This window comes from Zingiber officinale, chromosome 3A, assembly GCF_018446385.1.
Source record: "Zingiber officinale cultivar Zhangliang chromosome 3A, Zo_v1.1, whole genome shotgun sequence".
In the NCBI taxonomy this organism is placed as follows: Eukaryota; Viridiplantae; Streptophyta; class Magnoliopsida; order Zingiberales; family Zingiberaceae; genus Zingiber; species Zingiber officinale.
This window is the reverse complement of record NC_055990.1, coordinates 32,393,521-32,410,305: the sequence shown is the minus strand read 5'-3', so window position 1 is coordinate 32,410,305 and position 16,785 is coordinate 32,393,521. Positions and strand designations below refer to the sequence as shown.

The following is a 16,785-nucleotide window of genomic DNA, read 5'->3' as shown; positions in this document are numbered from 1 at the left end:
GCTCGAAAAATTCAAACATATTCACAAATTATTCATCAAATTATTGATCAAAAATAGATATTCAAAAAGTTTGAAATTTATTTATATAATTTATATTAATAAAATATTAAGACTCATAAGCGACTCATGAATTATCGAATAATATAATTTGGATTCGAGTTCGGTTTAAAAAATTTTTTTTAACATGTTTGAACTTGACTCGAATTCGATAAATTTAAATATAAATCGAATATTTTTTAATTATTCACGAGCCGACTAGATTCATTTGGTGACCATTGTAAAGGGAGAATTTAAGTTTAATAAAAAAAGTCATGTTAAAAGTTATATAAGAGGGATGATAATCAGAGGATAAGGATAGAGAATATGCTCTGACACGGCCATCTCTTTCATTACCACTATTCTCTATTCCCCTATCTCTCGAAATCTCACTCAAGCATCACAGGGGTTTTGCCGAGATAAGATCGGCTCCCTCTAACTACGTACATGTTTACTTTTTGTAGGAGTCATTCAACGTAGATACACAGAGCAAAAGGAGCGCTCAACTATCAACATCCAAAGAGTATTCGGCTACGGGCATCTGAATTCTACTGCATCAAAGAACAAAGAATGATGATGGTCCACAGGAAACTACTGAATGGGTAGTATTTACTTGATTGACAAAGAAATGCGGGTGTAAGATCACAGGAAATTCATTGTATGAGGATGAGTTTTCTAAAGCATTAATTGGTGGAAAAGGAAGTGCAGATATCATATTAGGTATAATAGTATGCAACAGAGAGACAAAGTCCTGACCAAATTAGAAAATGGAACTTAGAAAATTGGCTTAATTCCTATTTCCTTAATGCTGACAACATTCACTGACTTCTTTCTTCAGATTCATTGAAATTTTCATCCCATTTTATCTCGTCAAACTTAAAATCTGATCAGCTTGTTGAAACTGAGTGGAAACTTCAATTGAAGTTAAGTTTTTCCACTGAAAATCTTTCCCAGGCGTTTAAGTGAAGCCACGATTACTCGTTAGCAGACGTTGTTCTGTTGACTAATAAATGAGAAATGAGAATATAATTATAAAGCAAACTGTTTTCAAACTTCATTCAACAAATAGTTGATGTTCAGGAAGGAATTTAGAGAGAAAAAGAAGCGACAGAGTTATGAATGTTGGACTAGTATTTAGAGGGAATGAGAAACCATATCGTTCATAATATAATTTTGGACTCATTTATTTCTTTGGCGGGTCACAGTTGGGTAGGCTAAAGATGGATTTTTATAGTTTATGGTCCACAGCATGAAAATTGAAACATGAACGTGCACGACATGAACGATCTGTCAGTTTCAGATTGTGTTTCTTCAGTCATTTTTTATTCTTGATTGGACTTGCGTAACGCGGAACTAGTTCTGTACACTACTGTTGCAACCGGTGGCAAATTTATTGCAGCAATTTATGGCGCACTTAAAATTATAAAAAAATCTATTATTATTATTATTATTATTATTGGCATTTTGCTATATATATATATATATATTTTTTTTTTTAAATTTTAAAATAAAATTTAATTTAATATAAAAAAATCATTAAATCTTAAATTCAAGTTAATTCAGATTAATCCGAACTCAATTCGTATTCAATCCGAACCTAAATTAATACAAAAATCTTCAATCCGAATCCAAAAATACTCCGCATTAACTCTATATTTTTCAGAAGGACTAAGCATAGATGAGTCTATTTTGAAAGCCTCTATTTATTTTTCATTTTATTGGTCCATCAATTAAAAATATCCATATCAATTACTCTATTTACAGATTTTATCTTAAATTTTGGATAAATTAACTTAAAATCCTTTACATCAGTTACCTTATCCATTCATTAAATTTAGATTTGATGAATAGCGATCCTTTAAATTTAGGAAATAAAATCTCTACCCTAAAAATAAAATAATATATTTTTTAATCTCTCTCCTTTCACTTAATCTCTCTCCTTTCACTCATTTCATAAATATAATAATAAAAAATAGAAGAAAGAGAAGAAAATAATAAAAAATTAAGGATGATGAAAATTTTAAGGTATTTGATGTAGTATGTAGTAAAAAATGATTATCTAAATTTAATAAAGTGGATCATTTATCCTAAATTTTAGATATAGTAATAAAAAATTGATATGGATACTCTAATAACATGATGTTTAAAAAATATCATATGTTCCTGTCGGGAAGCTGAGAAGACGAACCTGCCGGTGTGACATGTCTGGAAGGTTGACCGCATCCCCATGACCCGGATGGTGATCTGTCTCCTGTGTTGACCAAGTCGCCCGGAATCCTCGGGTCAACAATACCTGTAGCCATCGTCCGAGTTGCCCAGGTCTCTGGTACCTCGGTGCTCGAGGCGAATCCCACAAATATATAAGCAGTCGAATAAATGACTAGTAGAATAATGACGTAAATGAGATATGAGTACAGGAACGTACCCTGGCCCCGGAGGGGGGGCGCCCTCAAAGGGATCGGTGAGCTGGTCGCGGCGCTGATCGAGACGTCGCGCGACAACATGGGATCTAATGCAGCAGGGGTCCAAAGAGACGGCTCGTAGGTCGTCACGCGGCACGCAGGCCGTATAATATCAATAGCTCAGCGACTCGATGGCCAGAACACCACACCCAAAGCACAATACAAACTATAGAGACCAAGGGTCGACCTGTGGTGGTCACTGGAGGTGGCGTCGGAGGTGGGAGTCGGCGGAGGCGACGACCGCTGGACTGGGCAGCAGCGGCTGGAAGCGGTGCCAAAGATGGCGGCGACTGACACTAAGGGAGAAGGACCGGCAAAGGGTGCTGCCAGTGGAGGGTGCTGCTGGTACAGAGCACCGGGTGAGGAGGGAGGTCGCTTGTGATGTTCGACGGTAGGGCAGCGACACAAGGTCGTTGGCGCGCGTGAGCTAGGCGAACGAGCCGTCGGAGAAAGCTTAAGAGTCTAGGCGCGAGGAAACAGCCGACGACGTGGCGTTCGTCACAGACGAGGAAGAGGAGCAGAGTCTGGCCGGCGTGTGTGAGGAAAAGAGGACTATAATCCTCGGATCTAGCCGGCGTCGGAGAAGGGGGTAGCAGATGCGTCCTCGAGGAAGTCGACGTCGGCCAGCCTCCCTGGAGGCGGTGGCAGGGCGCGCAGAAGGAGAAGCCCCCGGAGGTGCCTGCCGGCGAGAGCCTGCAGCGACAGTAGGCGCGTAGGAGACCCCCTGTGCCCCACTGGCGGCGGCCAAAATCCTCTCCCCCCCCTCAAAGGTGAACAGTGCATCCTTTAAATCAAAACCCTACTAAAGCCTAAATGTCCAAAATGCCCTCTTCACCGTATCACAAGCCTCCCCTTCAAGTCTAGTCGAAGGAGGCGCAAGTCCGACTGACTGGACAGTTCATCGCAAAGGGTTGAACCGTTCTTGATACCAAAATCAAATCGCTGAACCCCTTGCACAATGTCACGCGAGCGGTCGCTATAATAACGGTATCACATGCGATAGCAACGGTGCCGAGCGGATCAAGTCGATAACCGACTCGATGTCGAGTGAACGACAAAACATTAAACGAGCGACAAAACAACAGACAAGCGACGAGTGCAAGGATAGTGGACCGAGCGACACGCTGGACACTGAGTAGACCGAGCGGACAGCGATGCCTAGCACGCGACAGCGAAGATGCCGAACGGGCGATCAGAATGATGTCGATCGAGTGGATAGATGTGGGGCGGACAATGCCGAGCGTGCGACCTAGCTCAAGCGTGTGGCCGGACGGACGGTCCAACGATACTGATCTGATGACTGCGAGAGTGCTGACCGAGCAACCCACCGAATGTCGAACGGGCGATCGTAAAATGTCGACCTGGCAATCGAGTAGTACTGAGTGGGCTGATGCCGAGCGGACGCATCACCCATGAGCTGATCGGAAGTGTAGCCCGGGAAACGAAGACACTCGGAAGCTAAAGTCTTTATCCGAGCGGGAAGACAGCCGTGAGATATCCTAGTCTGGAACCAGTGGACACCCTTGTCTGTGATCATTAAAGCTGGCTCGACCCCGAATGGGAGAGATAAGATCCGATAAGCTGGTCCGCGACAAGTGCAGACTGCTTGCCTCCGAACAAGGGAGATAAAAAATCAAATGTGATGGTCGAAGAATACTGGACCCCGAACGGGGGAGATAGATGCTCTGATATGCTCAACCCTGAACGGGAGAGATAAAAAATACGATGTGCTGATAACTTGATCCAGGATCAGTGAAGACCATTCGACCCCGAACAGAGGAGATGTAATAACTGAAGCTGGTCCGAGACCAGTGAAGACCACTCGACCCCGAACGGGGGAGATGTAATAACCGAAGCTGGTCCGAGACCAGTGAAGGCTGCTCAACCCCAAACGGGGGAGATGAAATAACTAAAGCTTGTCCAAGACCAGTGGCGCTCGACCCCGAACGGAAGATAGAAGATCCGATAAGCTGGTCCGAGACTCGACCCCGAATGGGAGAGATAGAAGATCCTATAAGCTCCGTGACTCGTGAAAACTGCTCGACCCCGAACGGGGGAGATAAATGCTCGTGGAGACTACTCGACCCCGAACGGGGGAAGTAGAATATCTAAAGCTGGTCTGAAACCAGTGATGCCCGCTCGACCTCGAACGGGGGAGATAGAATGTCCAAAGGTGACGACCACTCGACCCCGAACGGGGGAGATAAGATATATGATATGTTGGTCCGCGACCAGTGAAGTCTGCTCAACCCCGAATGGGGGAGATAGATGCTCTGATAAGCTCGACCCCGAACGGGGGAGAAAGAATATCCGATAAGACAAGGGTTTAACGTCGTCGCTCGACGGTCTTCAAGCCGGGGATTTTATAGTCGCTGGTTCGACTCTAGAGTTTAACGTCGCCGCTCGACGGTCTTCAAGCCGAGGTTTTTATAGTCGCCGGTTCGACTCTAGAGTTTAACGTCGCCGCTCGACGGTCTTCAAGCCGGAGTTCTTATAGTCGCCGGTTCGACTCTAGAGTTTAATGTCGCCGCTCGACGGTTTTCAAGCCGGGGTTTTTATAGTCGTCGGTTCGACTCTAGAGTTTAACGTCGCCACTCGACGGTCTTCAAGCATAATTCAAACCCGGCCGATTGACACGGGGTCTTCGACAACGAGCCGGTGGCTCGGATAATATACGCCCGACCGATCGGCACGGGGTCTTCGACAACGAGCCGGTGGCTCGGATAATATACGCCCGGCCGATCGGCACGGGGTCTTCGACAACGAGCCGGTGGCTCGGATAATATACGCCCGACCGATCGGCACGGGGTCTTCGACAACGAGCCGGTGGCTCGGATAATATACGCCCGGCCGATCGGCACGGGGTCTTCGACAACGAGCCGGTGGCTCGGATAATATACGCCCGGTCGATCGGCACGGGGTCTTCGACATCGAGCCGGTGGCTCGGATAATATACGCCCGGCCGATCGATGGCTCGGATAATATATGCCCGGCCGATCGGCACGGGGTCTTCGACATCGAGCCGGTGGCTCGGATAATATACGTCCGGCCGATCGGCACGGGGTCTTCGACATCGAGCCGGTGGCTCGGATAATATACGCCCGGCCGATCGACACGGGGTCTTCGGCATCGAGCCGGTGGCTCGGATAATATACGCCCGGTCGATCGACACGGGGTCTTCGGCATCGAGCCGGTGGCTCGGATAATATACGTCTGGCCGATCGACATGGGGTCTTCGGCATCGTGCCGGTGGCTCGGATAATATACGTCCGGCCGATCAATACGGGGTTTTCGGCATCAAGCCGGTGGCTTGGATATAATACACATCCGACCGGTCGGCTCGGGGGCTTTTGGCATCGAGCCCGTGGCTCGGATATGATGAAAACCCGACCGATCGGCACAGGAGTCCTTGCTCGAGAAATCATGCTAAATTCTATGCCCGAAAGATAATGTAACTGAAAAACTGACCTGCCGACCAGCAGAGAGCCTAACCAAATTTCTCGACTCCCGAATACCCGTGGAGTGAGGAGGATACGATATACTCGTCGAAACTCATCAAGGCCATGAGGATGGCGGAATTTTCCAGGTCGTCCGTCTTCACGTTCCGGACCAGGTGCGTTCCCACAGACGACGCCAATTTGTTCATGTCGGGAAGCTGAGAAGACGAACCTGCCGATGTGACATGTCTGGAAGGTTAACCGCATCCCCATGACCCGGATAGTGATCTGTCTCCTGTGTTGACCAAGTCGCTCGGAATCCTTGGGTCAACAATACCTGTAGACATCGACCGGGTTGCCCCGATCTCTGGTACCTCAGTGCTCGAGGCGAATCTCACAAATATATAAGCAGTCGAATAAATGACTAGTAGAATAATGACATAAATGAGATATGAGTACAGGAACGTACCCTGGCCCCGGAGGGGGGGGGCACCCTCAAAGGGATCGGTGAGCTGGTCGCGGCGCTGATCGAGACGTCGCGCGACAACATGTGATCTGATGCAGCAGGGGTCCAAAGAGATGGCTCGTAGGTCGTCACGCGGCACGCAGGCCGTATAATATCAATAGCTCAGCGACTCGATGGCCAGAACACCACACCCAAAGCACAATACAAACCATAGAGACCAAGGGTCGACCTGTGGTGGTCACTGGAGGTGGCGTCAGAGGTGGGAGTCGGCGGAGGCGACGACCGCTGGACTGGGCAGCAGCGGCTGGAAGCGGTGCCAAAGATGGCGGCGACCGACACTAAGGGAGAAGGACCGGCAAAGGGTGCTGCCGGTGGAGGGTGCTGCTGGTACAGAGCACCGGGTGAGGAGGGAGGTTGCCTGTGATGTTCGACGGTAGGGCAGCGACACAAGGTCGTTGGCGCACGTGAGCTAGGCGAGTGAGCCGTCGGAGAAAGCTTAAGAGTCTAGGCGCGAGGAAACAGCCGGCGACGTGGCGTTCGTCACAGACGAGGAAGAGGAGCAGAGTCTGGCCGGCGCGTGTGAGGAAAAGAGGACTATAATCCTCGGATCTAGCCGGCATTGGAGAAGGGGGCAGTAGATGCGTCCTCGAGGAAGTCGACGTCAGCCGGCCTCCCTGGAGGCGGTGGCAGGGCGCGCAGAAGGAGAAGCCCCCGGAGGAGCCTGCCGGCGAGAGCCGACAGCGACAGTAGGTGCGTAGGAGACCCCCTGTGCCCCACTGGCGGCGACCAAAATCCTTCCCCACGCACCAGGTAGTCCGTCTTCACGTTCCAGACCAGGTGCGTTCCCACAGACGGTGCAAATTTGTTCCTGTCGGGAAGCTGAGAAGACGAACCTGCCGATGTGACATGTCTGGAAGGTTAACCGCATCCCCATGACCCGGATAGTGATATGTCTCCTGTGTTGACCAAGTCGTCCGGAATCCTCGGGTCAACAATACCTGTAGCCATCGACCGGGTTGCCTCGGTCTCTGGTACCTCGGTGCTCGAGGCGAATCTCACAAATATATAAGCAATCGAATAAATGACTAGTAGAATAATGACGTAAATGAGATATGAGTACAAGAACGTACCCTGGCCCCGGGGGGGGGGGGCGCCCTTAGAGGGATCGGTGAGCTGGTCGCGGCGCTGATCGAGACATCGCGCGACAACATGGGATCTGATGCAGCAGGGGTCCAAAGAGACGGCTCGTAGGTCGTCGCACGGCACGCAGGCCGTATAATATCAATAGCTCAGCGGCTCGATGGCCAGAACACCACACCCAAAGCACAATACAAACCATAGAGACCAAGGGTCGACCTGTGGTGGTCACTGGAGGTGGCGTCGGAGGTGGGAGTCGGCGGAGGCGACGGCCGCTGGACTAGGCAGCAACGGCTGGAAGCGATGCCAAAGATGGCGGCGGCCGACACTAAGGGAGAAGGACCGGTGAAGGGTGCTGCCGGTGGAGGGTGCTGCTGGTATAGAGCACCGGGTGAGGAGGGAGGTCGCTTGTGATGTTCGACGGTAGGGCAGCGGCACAAGGTCGTTGGCGCGCGTGAGCTAGGCGAGCGAGCCGTCGGAGAAAGCTTAAGAGTCTAGGCGCGAGGAAACAGCCGGCGACGTGGCGTTCGTCATAGACGAGGAAGAGGAGCAGAGTCTGGCCGGCGCGTGTGAGGAAAAGAGGACTATAATCCTCGGATCTACCCGACGTCAGAGAAGGGGGCAGCAGATGCGTCCTCGAGGAAGTCGACGTCGACCGGCCTCCCTGGAGGCGGTGGCTGGGCGCGCAGAAGGAGTAGCTCCCGGAGGAGCCTGCCGGCGAGAGCCGACAGCGACAATAGGCGCGTAGAAAATCCCTCCTTCAAAGGTGAACAGTGCATCCTTTAAATCAAAACCCTACTAAAACCTAAATGTCCAAAATGTCCTCTTCACCGTATCATCATCAATACTAGATTTTTAAAGAATATCGTCGTGATGTTAAATTTTAAAAAACAACAACACGCCTAAAATCGTATTATTGTGATATTATATTTTAAAAATTAATATTATAATAGTGCGGATATTTTAAAATGTAGCATAACTAAGTAAAGAATAATTAGAAAATAAGTATGTTTTTTTAGAAATTTAAAAGTTAAATGTGAATCTGGAGTGTCGTTAAGATTCACATTCATCAGTGATGAACGGCCCAAGATGATATTTAATCAAGAAAAGATTTCGCATCCCCATACAGGCCAATATCTCTAACTTTCCAGACTGGACCACGTGTCTGTGTTCTGAGAGGAGGGTAAGAGAATGGGGACAGAGTTGGCAGATTAATTAACCAGACCCGGTCGAAGAGCAGGCGGACATTCCGAAGACGGCAAAACATGCACACGTTCGTCACGTGCTCCTCGGATGCAAATGGGACAGTTGGCGTTGTCAGTTCGGGGGCCCTCTTTAATATGCTCCGCCTATCCGATTTCAATCCGAATTGACCGTCAGATTTTGATCCGACGGAACGATCCGTTTTCCGGCTCCGAATGGCTGTAGTCTTTGATCTGGCCACAGTGCGGAAGACCCCAGAAAGGGCACGATTGTTATTAACGCCAAATTTGTGTCCGGAGTTGTAGTCATGTGGCTGCCCCGGGGAGTACAAATATCGCCGCGGCCGCTTCATTCTCGTCCCACCCACCCAAACAGCTTGGCATCCCACGTTTCGTCCGGGTCTCCGGGAGATTTGGCTTCGAGGAGGCGAGCGTCGATCGGTCGAGCGAAGCAGAGATCGAAGAAAAAAGACGAGGGTTTACTCTTTGTTAGAGATGGAATCAGGGAGGCCGAAGGATGTGGGGATTCTCGCGATGGACATTTACTTCCCGCCGACTTGCGTACAACAGGTACGGATTCTCCGAGTCGCTTTGAGTTATCGAGTTTTCTCTGTGGTTCGACGTCGTTCTGATCTGTGGAACTTTTTTTTTGGGGGGCATGGCGGGTCTTTGGGTTCTTTCTGTCGTTTCTCATTTCGATCGATTTGGGGCTGTGGAGATGGTTTTGTCCTGGGCGGATTGTTAATCCTTGGGTTAGCTTGAGAGAGTTTTTGGGATGTAGGATCTTTAGACTGGATTGTCCTAGAGCCTTTGTCGTTCGCTTGATTGCGATCTGTACGCGTGGAATCGTCCTTGTTGGATTTTCCTATCAAACTGTGGCCGTTGTCTCTCTTCTCTAAGAAAGTGGTTTTTGTCAAATCATGTTTTGGGTATATAACTAACAAATTCTGAAAGGGAGTTTTGTGGTAACAACTGGATAAAAAGGAAACAGAACTGTTGGTCGAAACTAGATTCGTCTCTATACCCGTAAGTTTTTGTATATATTCGGATTTCCTGGGCTGAACCTTTTCTTCAATTCTTCTTGGCATTGACCTCACGAATGTTTTGAGAATGCAATAATTTTCCGTTTATAACTATTTCGTCGCAGTATCGTAATAATCTTAAATGGAATGCCTGATAATGTTAATATTATATTTTCTCGCTGCAGGAAGCGCTTGAGGGTCATGATGGGGCAAGTAAAGGGAAATACACTATTGGGCTTGGCCAAGATTGTATGGCCTTCTGCACTGACGTGGAAGATGTGATCTCTATGAGGTAACTAGCCACCTGTATTGTTCCCACGAGATGAAAATGGAAGGACGTAAGGGTTTTCATATTGAAGTTAAGGACGAAATGTCCTTCAAATATCTGTTTGATGCTTTAGGTAGTCATTTTAGGCTACTTCAGAGTAATATATTTTCCGTGGTAGTTTGATCTATATATATAGTTTTGGTTGTAACTAAATCACTCATGGAACAGTCAATCAAGTTTCCATTGTGTAGCCAATTCATAGTTGTATTTTCTTCATTGATTTGATTTTAATATAATGGATTCTACCTAATATATTTTTTTTCTTCTGCATGTTTATATACATGGCCTCTGAAAGTATGCAACCTTAGATGATTTTACTACACAGTGACTCATTAAACTATATCTCTCTTGACTAGCTTATATCATTGTTGACTTCCAGGCTGGTTGTACTTAGAAGTTATGGTAGTTCTGTCTATTTGGCTTTATGCAATTTTTTGGACATCTTATTTTTCTTGCTCAAATTTCAATTCTAATTGTATTCTTTTCAGCTTGACAGTTGTAACATCCCTCCTAAAGAAGTATCAAATTGATCCAAAACAGATTGGCCGTCTAGAAGTTGGTAGTGAGACAGTCATAGACAAAAGCAAGTCCATCAAGACTTGGATAATGCAAATATTTGAGGTGCATCTCCTTGGCAAGCTTGTTTCCTCTGCTTGTTTAAACATCAGTTTTATAGTTCACATCTCATCATGTATTGTGTTTGTAGAATTGACATGCTGTTTTTCTTTTTCATGTTAAATAAAGTCAATCAAGTGCAAATTATTTCCTTACTATGAATAAGGATCTTTGTCTTCTTATCATAAACTTGAAAAATGCAGGAATATGATAATACTGATGTTGAAGGCGTTGACTCAACAAATGCATGCTACGGTGGAACAGCTGCCTTGTTTAACTGTGTGAACTGGGTAGAAAGTAACTCATGGGATGGGCGTTATGGATTGGTTGTGTGTACAGATAGTGGAGTATGATTCGGGAACTGCTTGATTTCTCATGATAACCAACTTTTGTGAAGTTTTTCTGTACTCACTAGTTCTTCGTTTCCCCTAGGTTTATGCAGAAGGGCCAGCTCGGCCTACTGGTGGTGCAGCTGCTGTCGCAATGCTGATTGGACCAAATGCCCCAATTTCCTTTGAAAGTAAATACAGGGGGACACATATGAGTCATGTCTATGATTTCTATAAGCCAAACCTTGCGAGTGAATATCCGGTTTGTTTGCTTTCAATATTAATCCAAGTTTTCATTTAATTCTGTTTGGGTACCATACAACTATGAATTAGTGGTATTTATAAGTTATTCTTTAAAGTGTCAGTGGATGAAATATTTTGTCAAGAGTCCGTTTCCAGGGTTTAGTTTCAACTAAGTTTACTTTTGGAAATCTTTATACTCATGATTCTCATATTTTATTGCACTGATCTAGGTTGTTGATGGGAAGCTATCTCAGACATGCTACCTTATGGCCCTTAATACTTGTTATAACCACTACTGCAGCAAGCAAGTCATGGAATATTGTTAAGTTTTTTTTCTTATTTTGTTTCTTGAAGCTCTAAGTGAGTCATTTGATTTTGTTAGGTTTGAAAAGTTTGAAGGCAAACAGTTTTCAATCTCTGATTCAGATTATTTTGTTTTTCATTCTCCCTATAACAAGGTATATCTGGTTTATTTCATAATTTATTGTTTCTTTTTGTCTTCAAAATTTAAACTACTTTTGTTCATTTTCTTTCTATTGTTTCACAACAGCTAGTACAGAAAGGTTTTGCTCGTCTCTACTTTAATGACTTCCTGCGAAATACAAGGTTTTTCTTGTCAACTTTCCTTATCCTGTTTTTTCTTGATCTTTCTTCAGGAAAAGTACTCCACTTAATTTATTTAGAAATACATTAACTTTCTTTAAAAAATAGATTTTTTTTATTTGAGTTTTCTTGCTTCTGGCTTCTTATCTTTAATGTCTGCTCAAGAAATACTCACTGGAACTTGAAATATCCTTTTGCCATTAGTTTATTTACATGCTAGTTATAGGTTCACAATACTGATATCACACAAGATATGACGCTTAATGCTATTTGTAATTTATCCTCTCTCTGGTCAGTTTCCTTCAGTTTCAGCCTTTGGACTTGTAAGAACACTACTATATCATTATCTAATCAAAAGATTCGAAACACTAAACTTTGCAGCGCATTCTTTCATGATTTCCAATTAAATTTTTGAATGGTAGAACACAGAATGTGAGTGAAATTGAGCACTCTCTCATCTATAAACACTGTTTAATTCTTTTCATGCTAACCATCTGAATCGGTAACATTGTATAGAAATTGTATTGTCTGTTCATTATAGTAACCCTTATGTTGGCTATCAATTAGTACCTGTCTATAAATGTTTATGGTGATCTATAACACAATTAACTGAAATGCATGGTACTGGCTTATTGTCTGATCATTCACAACTGTGACTTCCAGATCCATCTTGTTCCAAATCTACTCTCTCATTCAGTTGTATCATTAAAAGAGTTCATGCCACCTTGTCAGTTGGGTTGCAGTGTAATGCTTTTATATGTATTTCGTATTTCGTCTTGAGGTCACAATCTCCTCCGGGTTAGCTACAAACTATTTGGGTTATTCATTGTAAGACCCAAAGATATTCAACTCTGGGAACTGAGTTTCTCAAAACCAGTAATAGCGTCTATAATATATATGGTAGTTTAATGTGCCTTGATGAGGATCTGCACCAAGTGGCTGATTGGTCCTGCTAGGGATTGGACTGAAAGGCAAAACCACCATAGGCTATAGATAAAGCTCTGTTCCAATTCTCATTGGAATGAAATGGAGCAATTTGAGACCATCTGGCACTAATCTGTTTTAGGTGAAGTTTTTTGTTCATAACTAGACTCCTGTCTATATCTTTGAATTTCGAATCTCATTGAAATAGATCATTACGAGCAGAAAATATTCACTGCTAACTAATTATAAGACATCCATAAATATTAATTATAGCAATTTTATCCTCTTCCATGATGATGATCAAACTCTGTTTTCTTGTTGTGGTTAGTGTTGTTGCGAAGGATGCGAAAGAGAAGCTGGAGCCTTTTACAAAATTGAGTGGTGATGAAAGTTATGAAAGTCGTGATCTTGAAAAGGTAATTATTTTGTTTGTTTAGTCTGATGAAAATTCAGATTTATAATCCTATTAGCTCATTTCATGCTTAAAACTGTTCAGGCTTCACAGCAAGTTGCCAAACCTCTATATGATGCAAAAGTTCAACCCTCTACTTTGTTGCCAAAACAACTTGGAAATATGTACACTGCATCTCTTTATGCTGCATTTGCATCTGTCATCCACAACAAACATAAAACTCTGGTAACATAATTTCTTTTATTGCCATATTTTCAAGAACTCAAATAAATGGTGTTAATTTGGTTTTCTATTTTTTGTGTAGGTTGGCCAGCGGATTGTTATGTTCTCATATGGAAGTGGCCTTACCTCAACTATGTTTTCTTTCAAACTTCAGAATGGGCAACATCCATTTAGCCTGCCAAACATTGCTTCCGTTCTTAATGTATCAGAAAAGCTTGAGAGACGACATGTGGTATGTAATCTCGATGAAGGAAACTAGTTATTTCTTCTTGCTACTAGTTCAAAGTTTTTATATGTTTTGCTTGCTTCTTTAGGTTTCACCTGAAAAGTTTGTGGAGACATTGAAGTTGATGGAACACAGATACGGAGCCAAGGATTTCGAAACAAGCAGAGACACAAGCTTACTGACACCTGGAACCTTCTACCTCGTGAATGTTGATTCCATGTACCGTCGATATTATGCAAGGAAGAATGTAGAGGAAGCTACACATGGGGAAAATGGTTCTTTAGCCAATGGTCACTGATGATGTCCCTCCAGAATAGGGAAGCTGGCAATGAACCAGGTGATGCTGTTGCTGAATAATTTTTCTAGTGTTGATGTAACCTTTGAACTTAGCACTGATAAATGGATTTGGTATATGAAGTAGCAAGAGATTTGTTTGAGCTACCTTCCTATAGTGAGTAGAGAACTTTGTGATTGGATATGTAGCTATGCAATTAAGAAAGTATCAATTATTTTAACCATTAGATTATTTGCTGGCCGCTGTTCATGCATGGAAAATACAAGGTATAAACTAGGATTAGGCACTCTAGTTTATTATTATGTTTGGTTTGTATTTGTTGACGGACGGTTTAGATTTGGATGAGATCAATGCGATGAATGTTATGAAAGAAAAAAATTTATTAAAATTTTTCGTAATAAAATTTAGTTACGATGTTATATAACAAAATTTTGTTATGTTTTTTCATAATATAATTTTATTATGATTTTATTGGGTCTAGGATTTGTATATTATTTATAGGGGTCATTATAAATCTATTGTACAACTACAATCACAAGAATCATGTAATATGATTATCTTGTATAGAGATAATTTTAATAAACCTTCGATCGTTTTTGTAGAGTAGGTACGTCGTCGAACCATGGTAACTCTTCTTTTTTCTTTTCTTCTTCTCCTTCCTCGTGTTTGCTCTCCTTTTGTGCGTCTTTGTCTTGTTGCTCTGCGTGATCTCTTTTCCCTCTTACTCTTCTTCCGCGCTTTAGAGGTGTTGCGCTCTCTTTGCGTAACAATTGGTATTAGAGCTACAGGTTTTTGACGGATTTCTTCAACATGTCAGGGAGGACTTTTGTGAAGTTTGATATGGTGAAGTTTGACGGAACTGAAAACTTTGGATTATGGCAGTGAAGAGTCAAGGACTTGTTAGTGCAACAAGGTATGGTGAAGGCGCTAGGAGGAAGAAAATTAGAAAGCATGGAGAGATTAGATTGGGAAGAACTTCAGGCGAACACAGTAGTAACAATCAGACTTTGTCTTATGGATGACGTGATGTACCATGTCATGGACGATGAGTCACCAGTGGTAGTTTGGCAAAAGTTGGAAAGCCGGTACATGTCAAAGTCATTGACAAACAAGCTGTATCTTAAGCAAAAATTATTCGGGCCGAAAATGACAGAAGGAACCGATCTGAGCCAGCACATCAACATATTCAACCAGATTGTAAGTGATATAAAGCGGGTTGATGTGAAGATCGAAGACGAAGACAAGGCGCTGATGTTGTTGAATTCTCTACCTTCATTTCCTACGTACGAGAATTTGATTACTACTTTGATGTGGGGAATCTCGAATTGGAGGAGATCACAGGTGCGTTGCTAGGTTTTCACCAAAGGAAGAAAACAAGTGATGAAGTTTCTCAGGGAGAAGGACTTATAGAAAATAACAACCAAGAGCGTGATAGGAGCAAATCACGACATGGATTGGGTAACAACAGCAATGCTCGTTCTAAGTCGAGAAGGAAGAAGATGATCACGTGCTACAAGTGTGGAGGCAAAGGTCATATTAAGAGAGATTGTCCAAAGATAAAGAAATAAGTTACAGAGAACAAAGGTAGTTCGACAAAGTCTGCAAACATAGTTGAAGAAGAAAATTCGGAGAGCAGTGATGGAGATATGCTATCAGTTATGTTAAGTTCGGAGCAGCTGACGGATGCATGGATTTTAGACTCTGCATGTTCATATCACATGACTCTAAACAAGGATTGGTTTGACACCTATAAGGCAATGGATTCTGGTTCAGTGTTGATGGGAAACAATGCGTCATGCAAAGTTATCGGCATAGGGAACGTCAGAATCAAGATGTTTGATGGTGTGATCAGAACTTTATATAATATCAGATATATACCAGAGCTAAGGAAAAACTTGATCTCACTAGGTACACTGGATGGTATTGGTTGCAATTATAAATTAGTAAGCGGGGTGATGAAGGTCAGCAAGGGAGCTCTAACGGTAATGAAAGGACAAAAGGTAGTAGGAAACATCTACAAGTTGATAGGGACTATAATTGTAGATGGAGCCGCCTCAGTGGAGTTTGAATCAGATAGTACTATCTTGTGGCATATGTGGCTAGGGCATATGGGTGAACATGGGATGCTAGAACTTCATAAGAGAGATTTGTTGAAGGGTGTCAAGACGTGTAAGCTTGAATTCTGCAAATTCTGTGTTCTTGGAAAACAGAGCAAAGTGCAATTCAAGATGACAGCAAACAAGACGGAGGGGATTCTAGACTACATACATACGGATCTCTGGGGACTAGCCAGTGTAACATCACGTGGAGAGCACTTGTATTTTGTGAGTTTTACTGATGATTTTTCATGAAAGGTTTGAGTATACTTTATATATCACAAGTCATAAACTTTTGCAAAGTTTAAATTGTGGAAAATTGAAGTAGAGAATCAGACCGAAAGAAAGATCAAATGCCTTAGGTCAGACAATGAGACTGAGTACACATTCAAAATTTCAGGAATTTTGTGAGCAGCATGGGATAAAGAGGCATTTCTAGGTTCACAGGACACCTCAGCAGAACGGGGTAGCAGAAAGGTTGAACATGACAATCATTGAGAAGACAAGATGTCTCAGGCTGAATGCAGGGGTTGCAAAGAATTTCTGGGCAGAAGCAGTTAACATGATATGTTATCTCATTAATAGATCACCAAGGGTAACACTAGAAGGCAAAGTATCAGAGGAATATGGACAGGGAATTAAGTAGATTATTCCCATCTTCGAATTTTTGGATGCCCAACCTATATGCACATATCTAGTGAGGAAAGATCAAAGCTGGATGCGAAGTCAA

General features: G+C 43.7%; 1 protein-coding gene across 1 annotated transcript; it reads left to right on the top strand.

The window, feature by feature from the left end:
* Positions 1–9,087: 9,087 nt before the first annotated feature.
* On the top strand, positions 9,088–14,190 carry LOC122051679 (hydroxymethylglutaryl-CoA synthase-like). Its single transcript, XM_042612898.1, has 12 exons — positions 9,088–9,310; positions 9,948–10,054; positions 10,579–10,711; positions 10,909–11,052; positions 11,138–11,296; positions 11,508–11,581; positions 11,660–11,735; positions 11,828–11,883; positions 13,133–13,220; positions 13,301–13,441; positions 13,521–13,670; positions 13,753–14,190. The coding sequence occupies exons 1-12, from the start codon at positions 9,236–9,238 to the stop codon at positions 13,960–13,962; spliced, it is 1,413 nt and encodes a 470-aa protein (XP_042468832.1). The 5' UTR covers positions 9,088–9,235; the 3' UTR covers positions 13,963–14,190.
* The last annotated feature ends 2,595 nt before the right edge of the window (positions 14,191–16,785 follow it).

Coding starts and splice junctions, on each gene's coding strand:
- LOC122051679 (XM_042612898.1), top strand. CDS start 9,236: ATGGAATCAGGGAGGCCGAAGGATGTGGGGATTCTCGCGATGGACATT. Junction 11,297..11,507: donor ACCTTGCGAGTGAATATCCG/GTTTGTTTGCTT, acceptor GCACTGATCTAG/GTTGTTGATGGGAAGCTATC. Junction 13,671..13,752: donor AGCTTGAGAGACGACATGTG/GTATGTAATCTC, acceptor TTGCTTCTTTAG/GTTTCACCTGAAAAGTTTGT.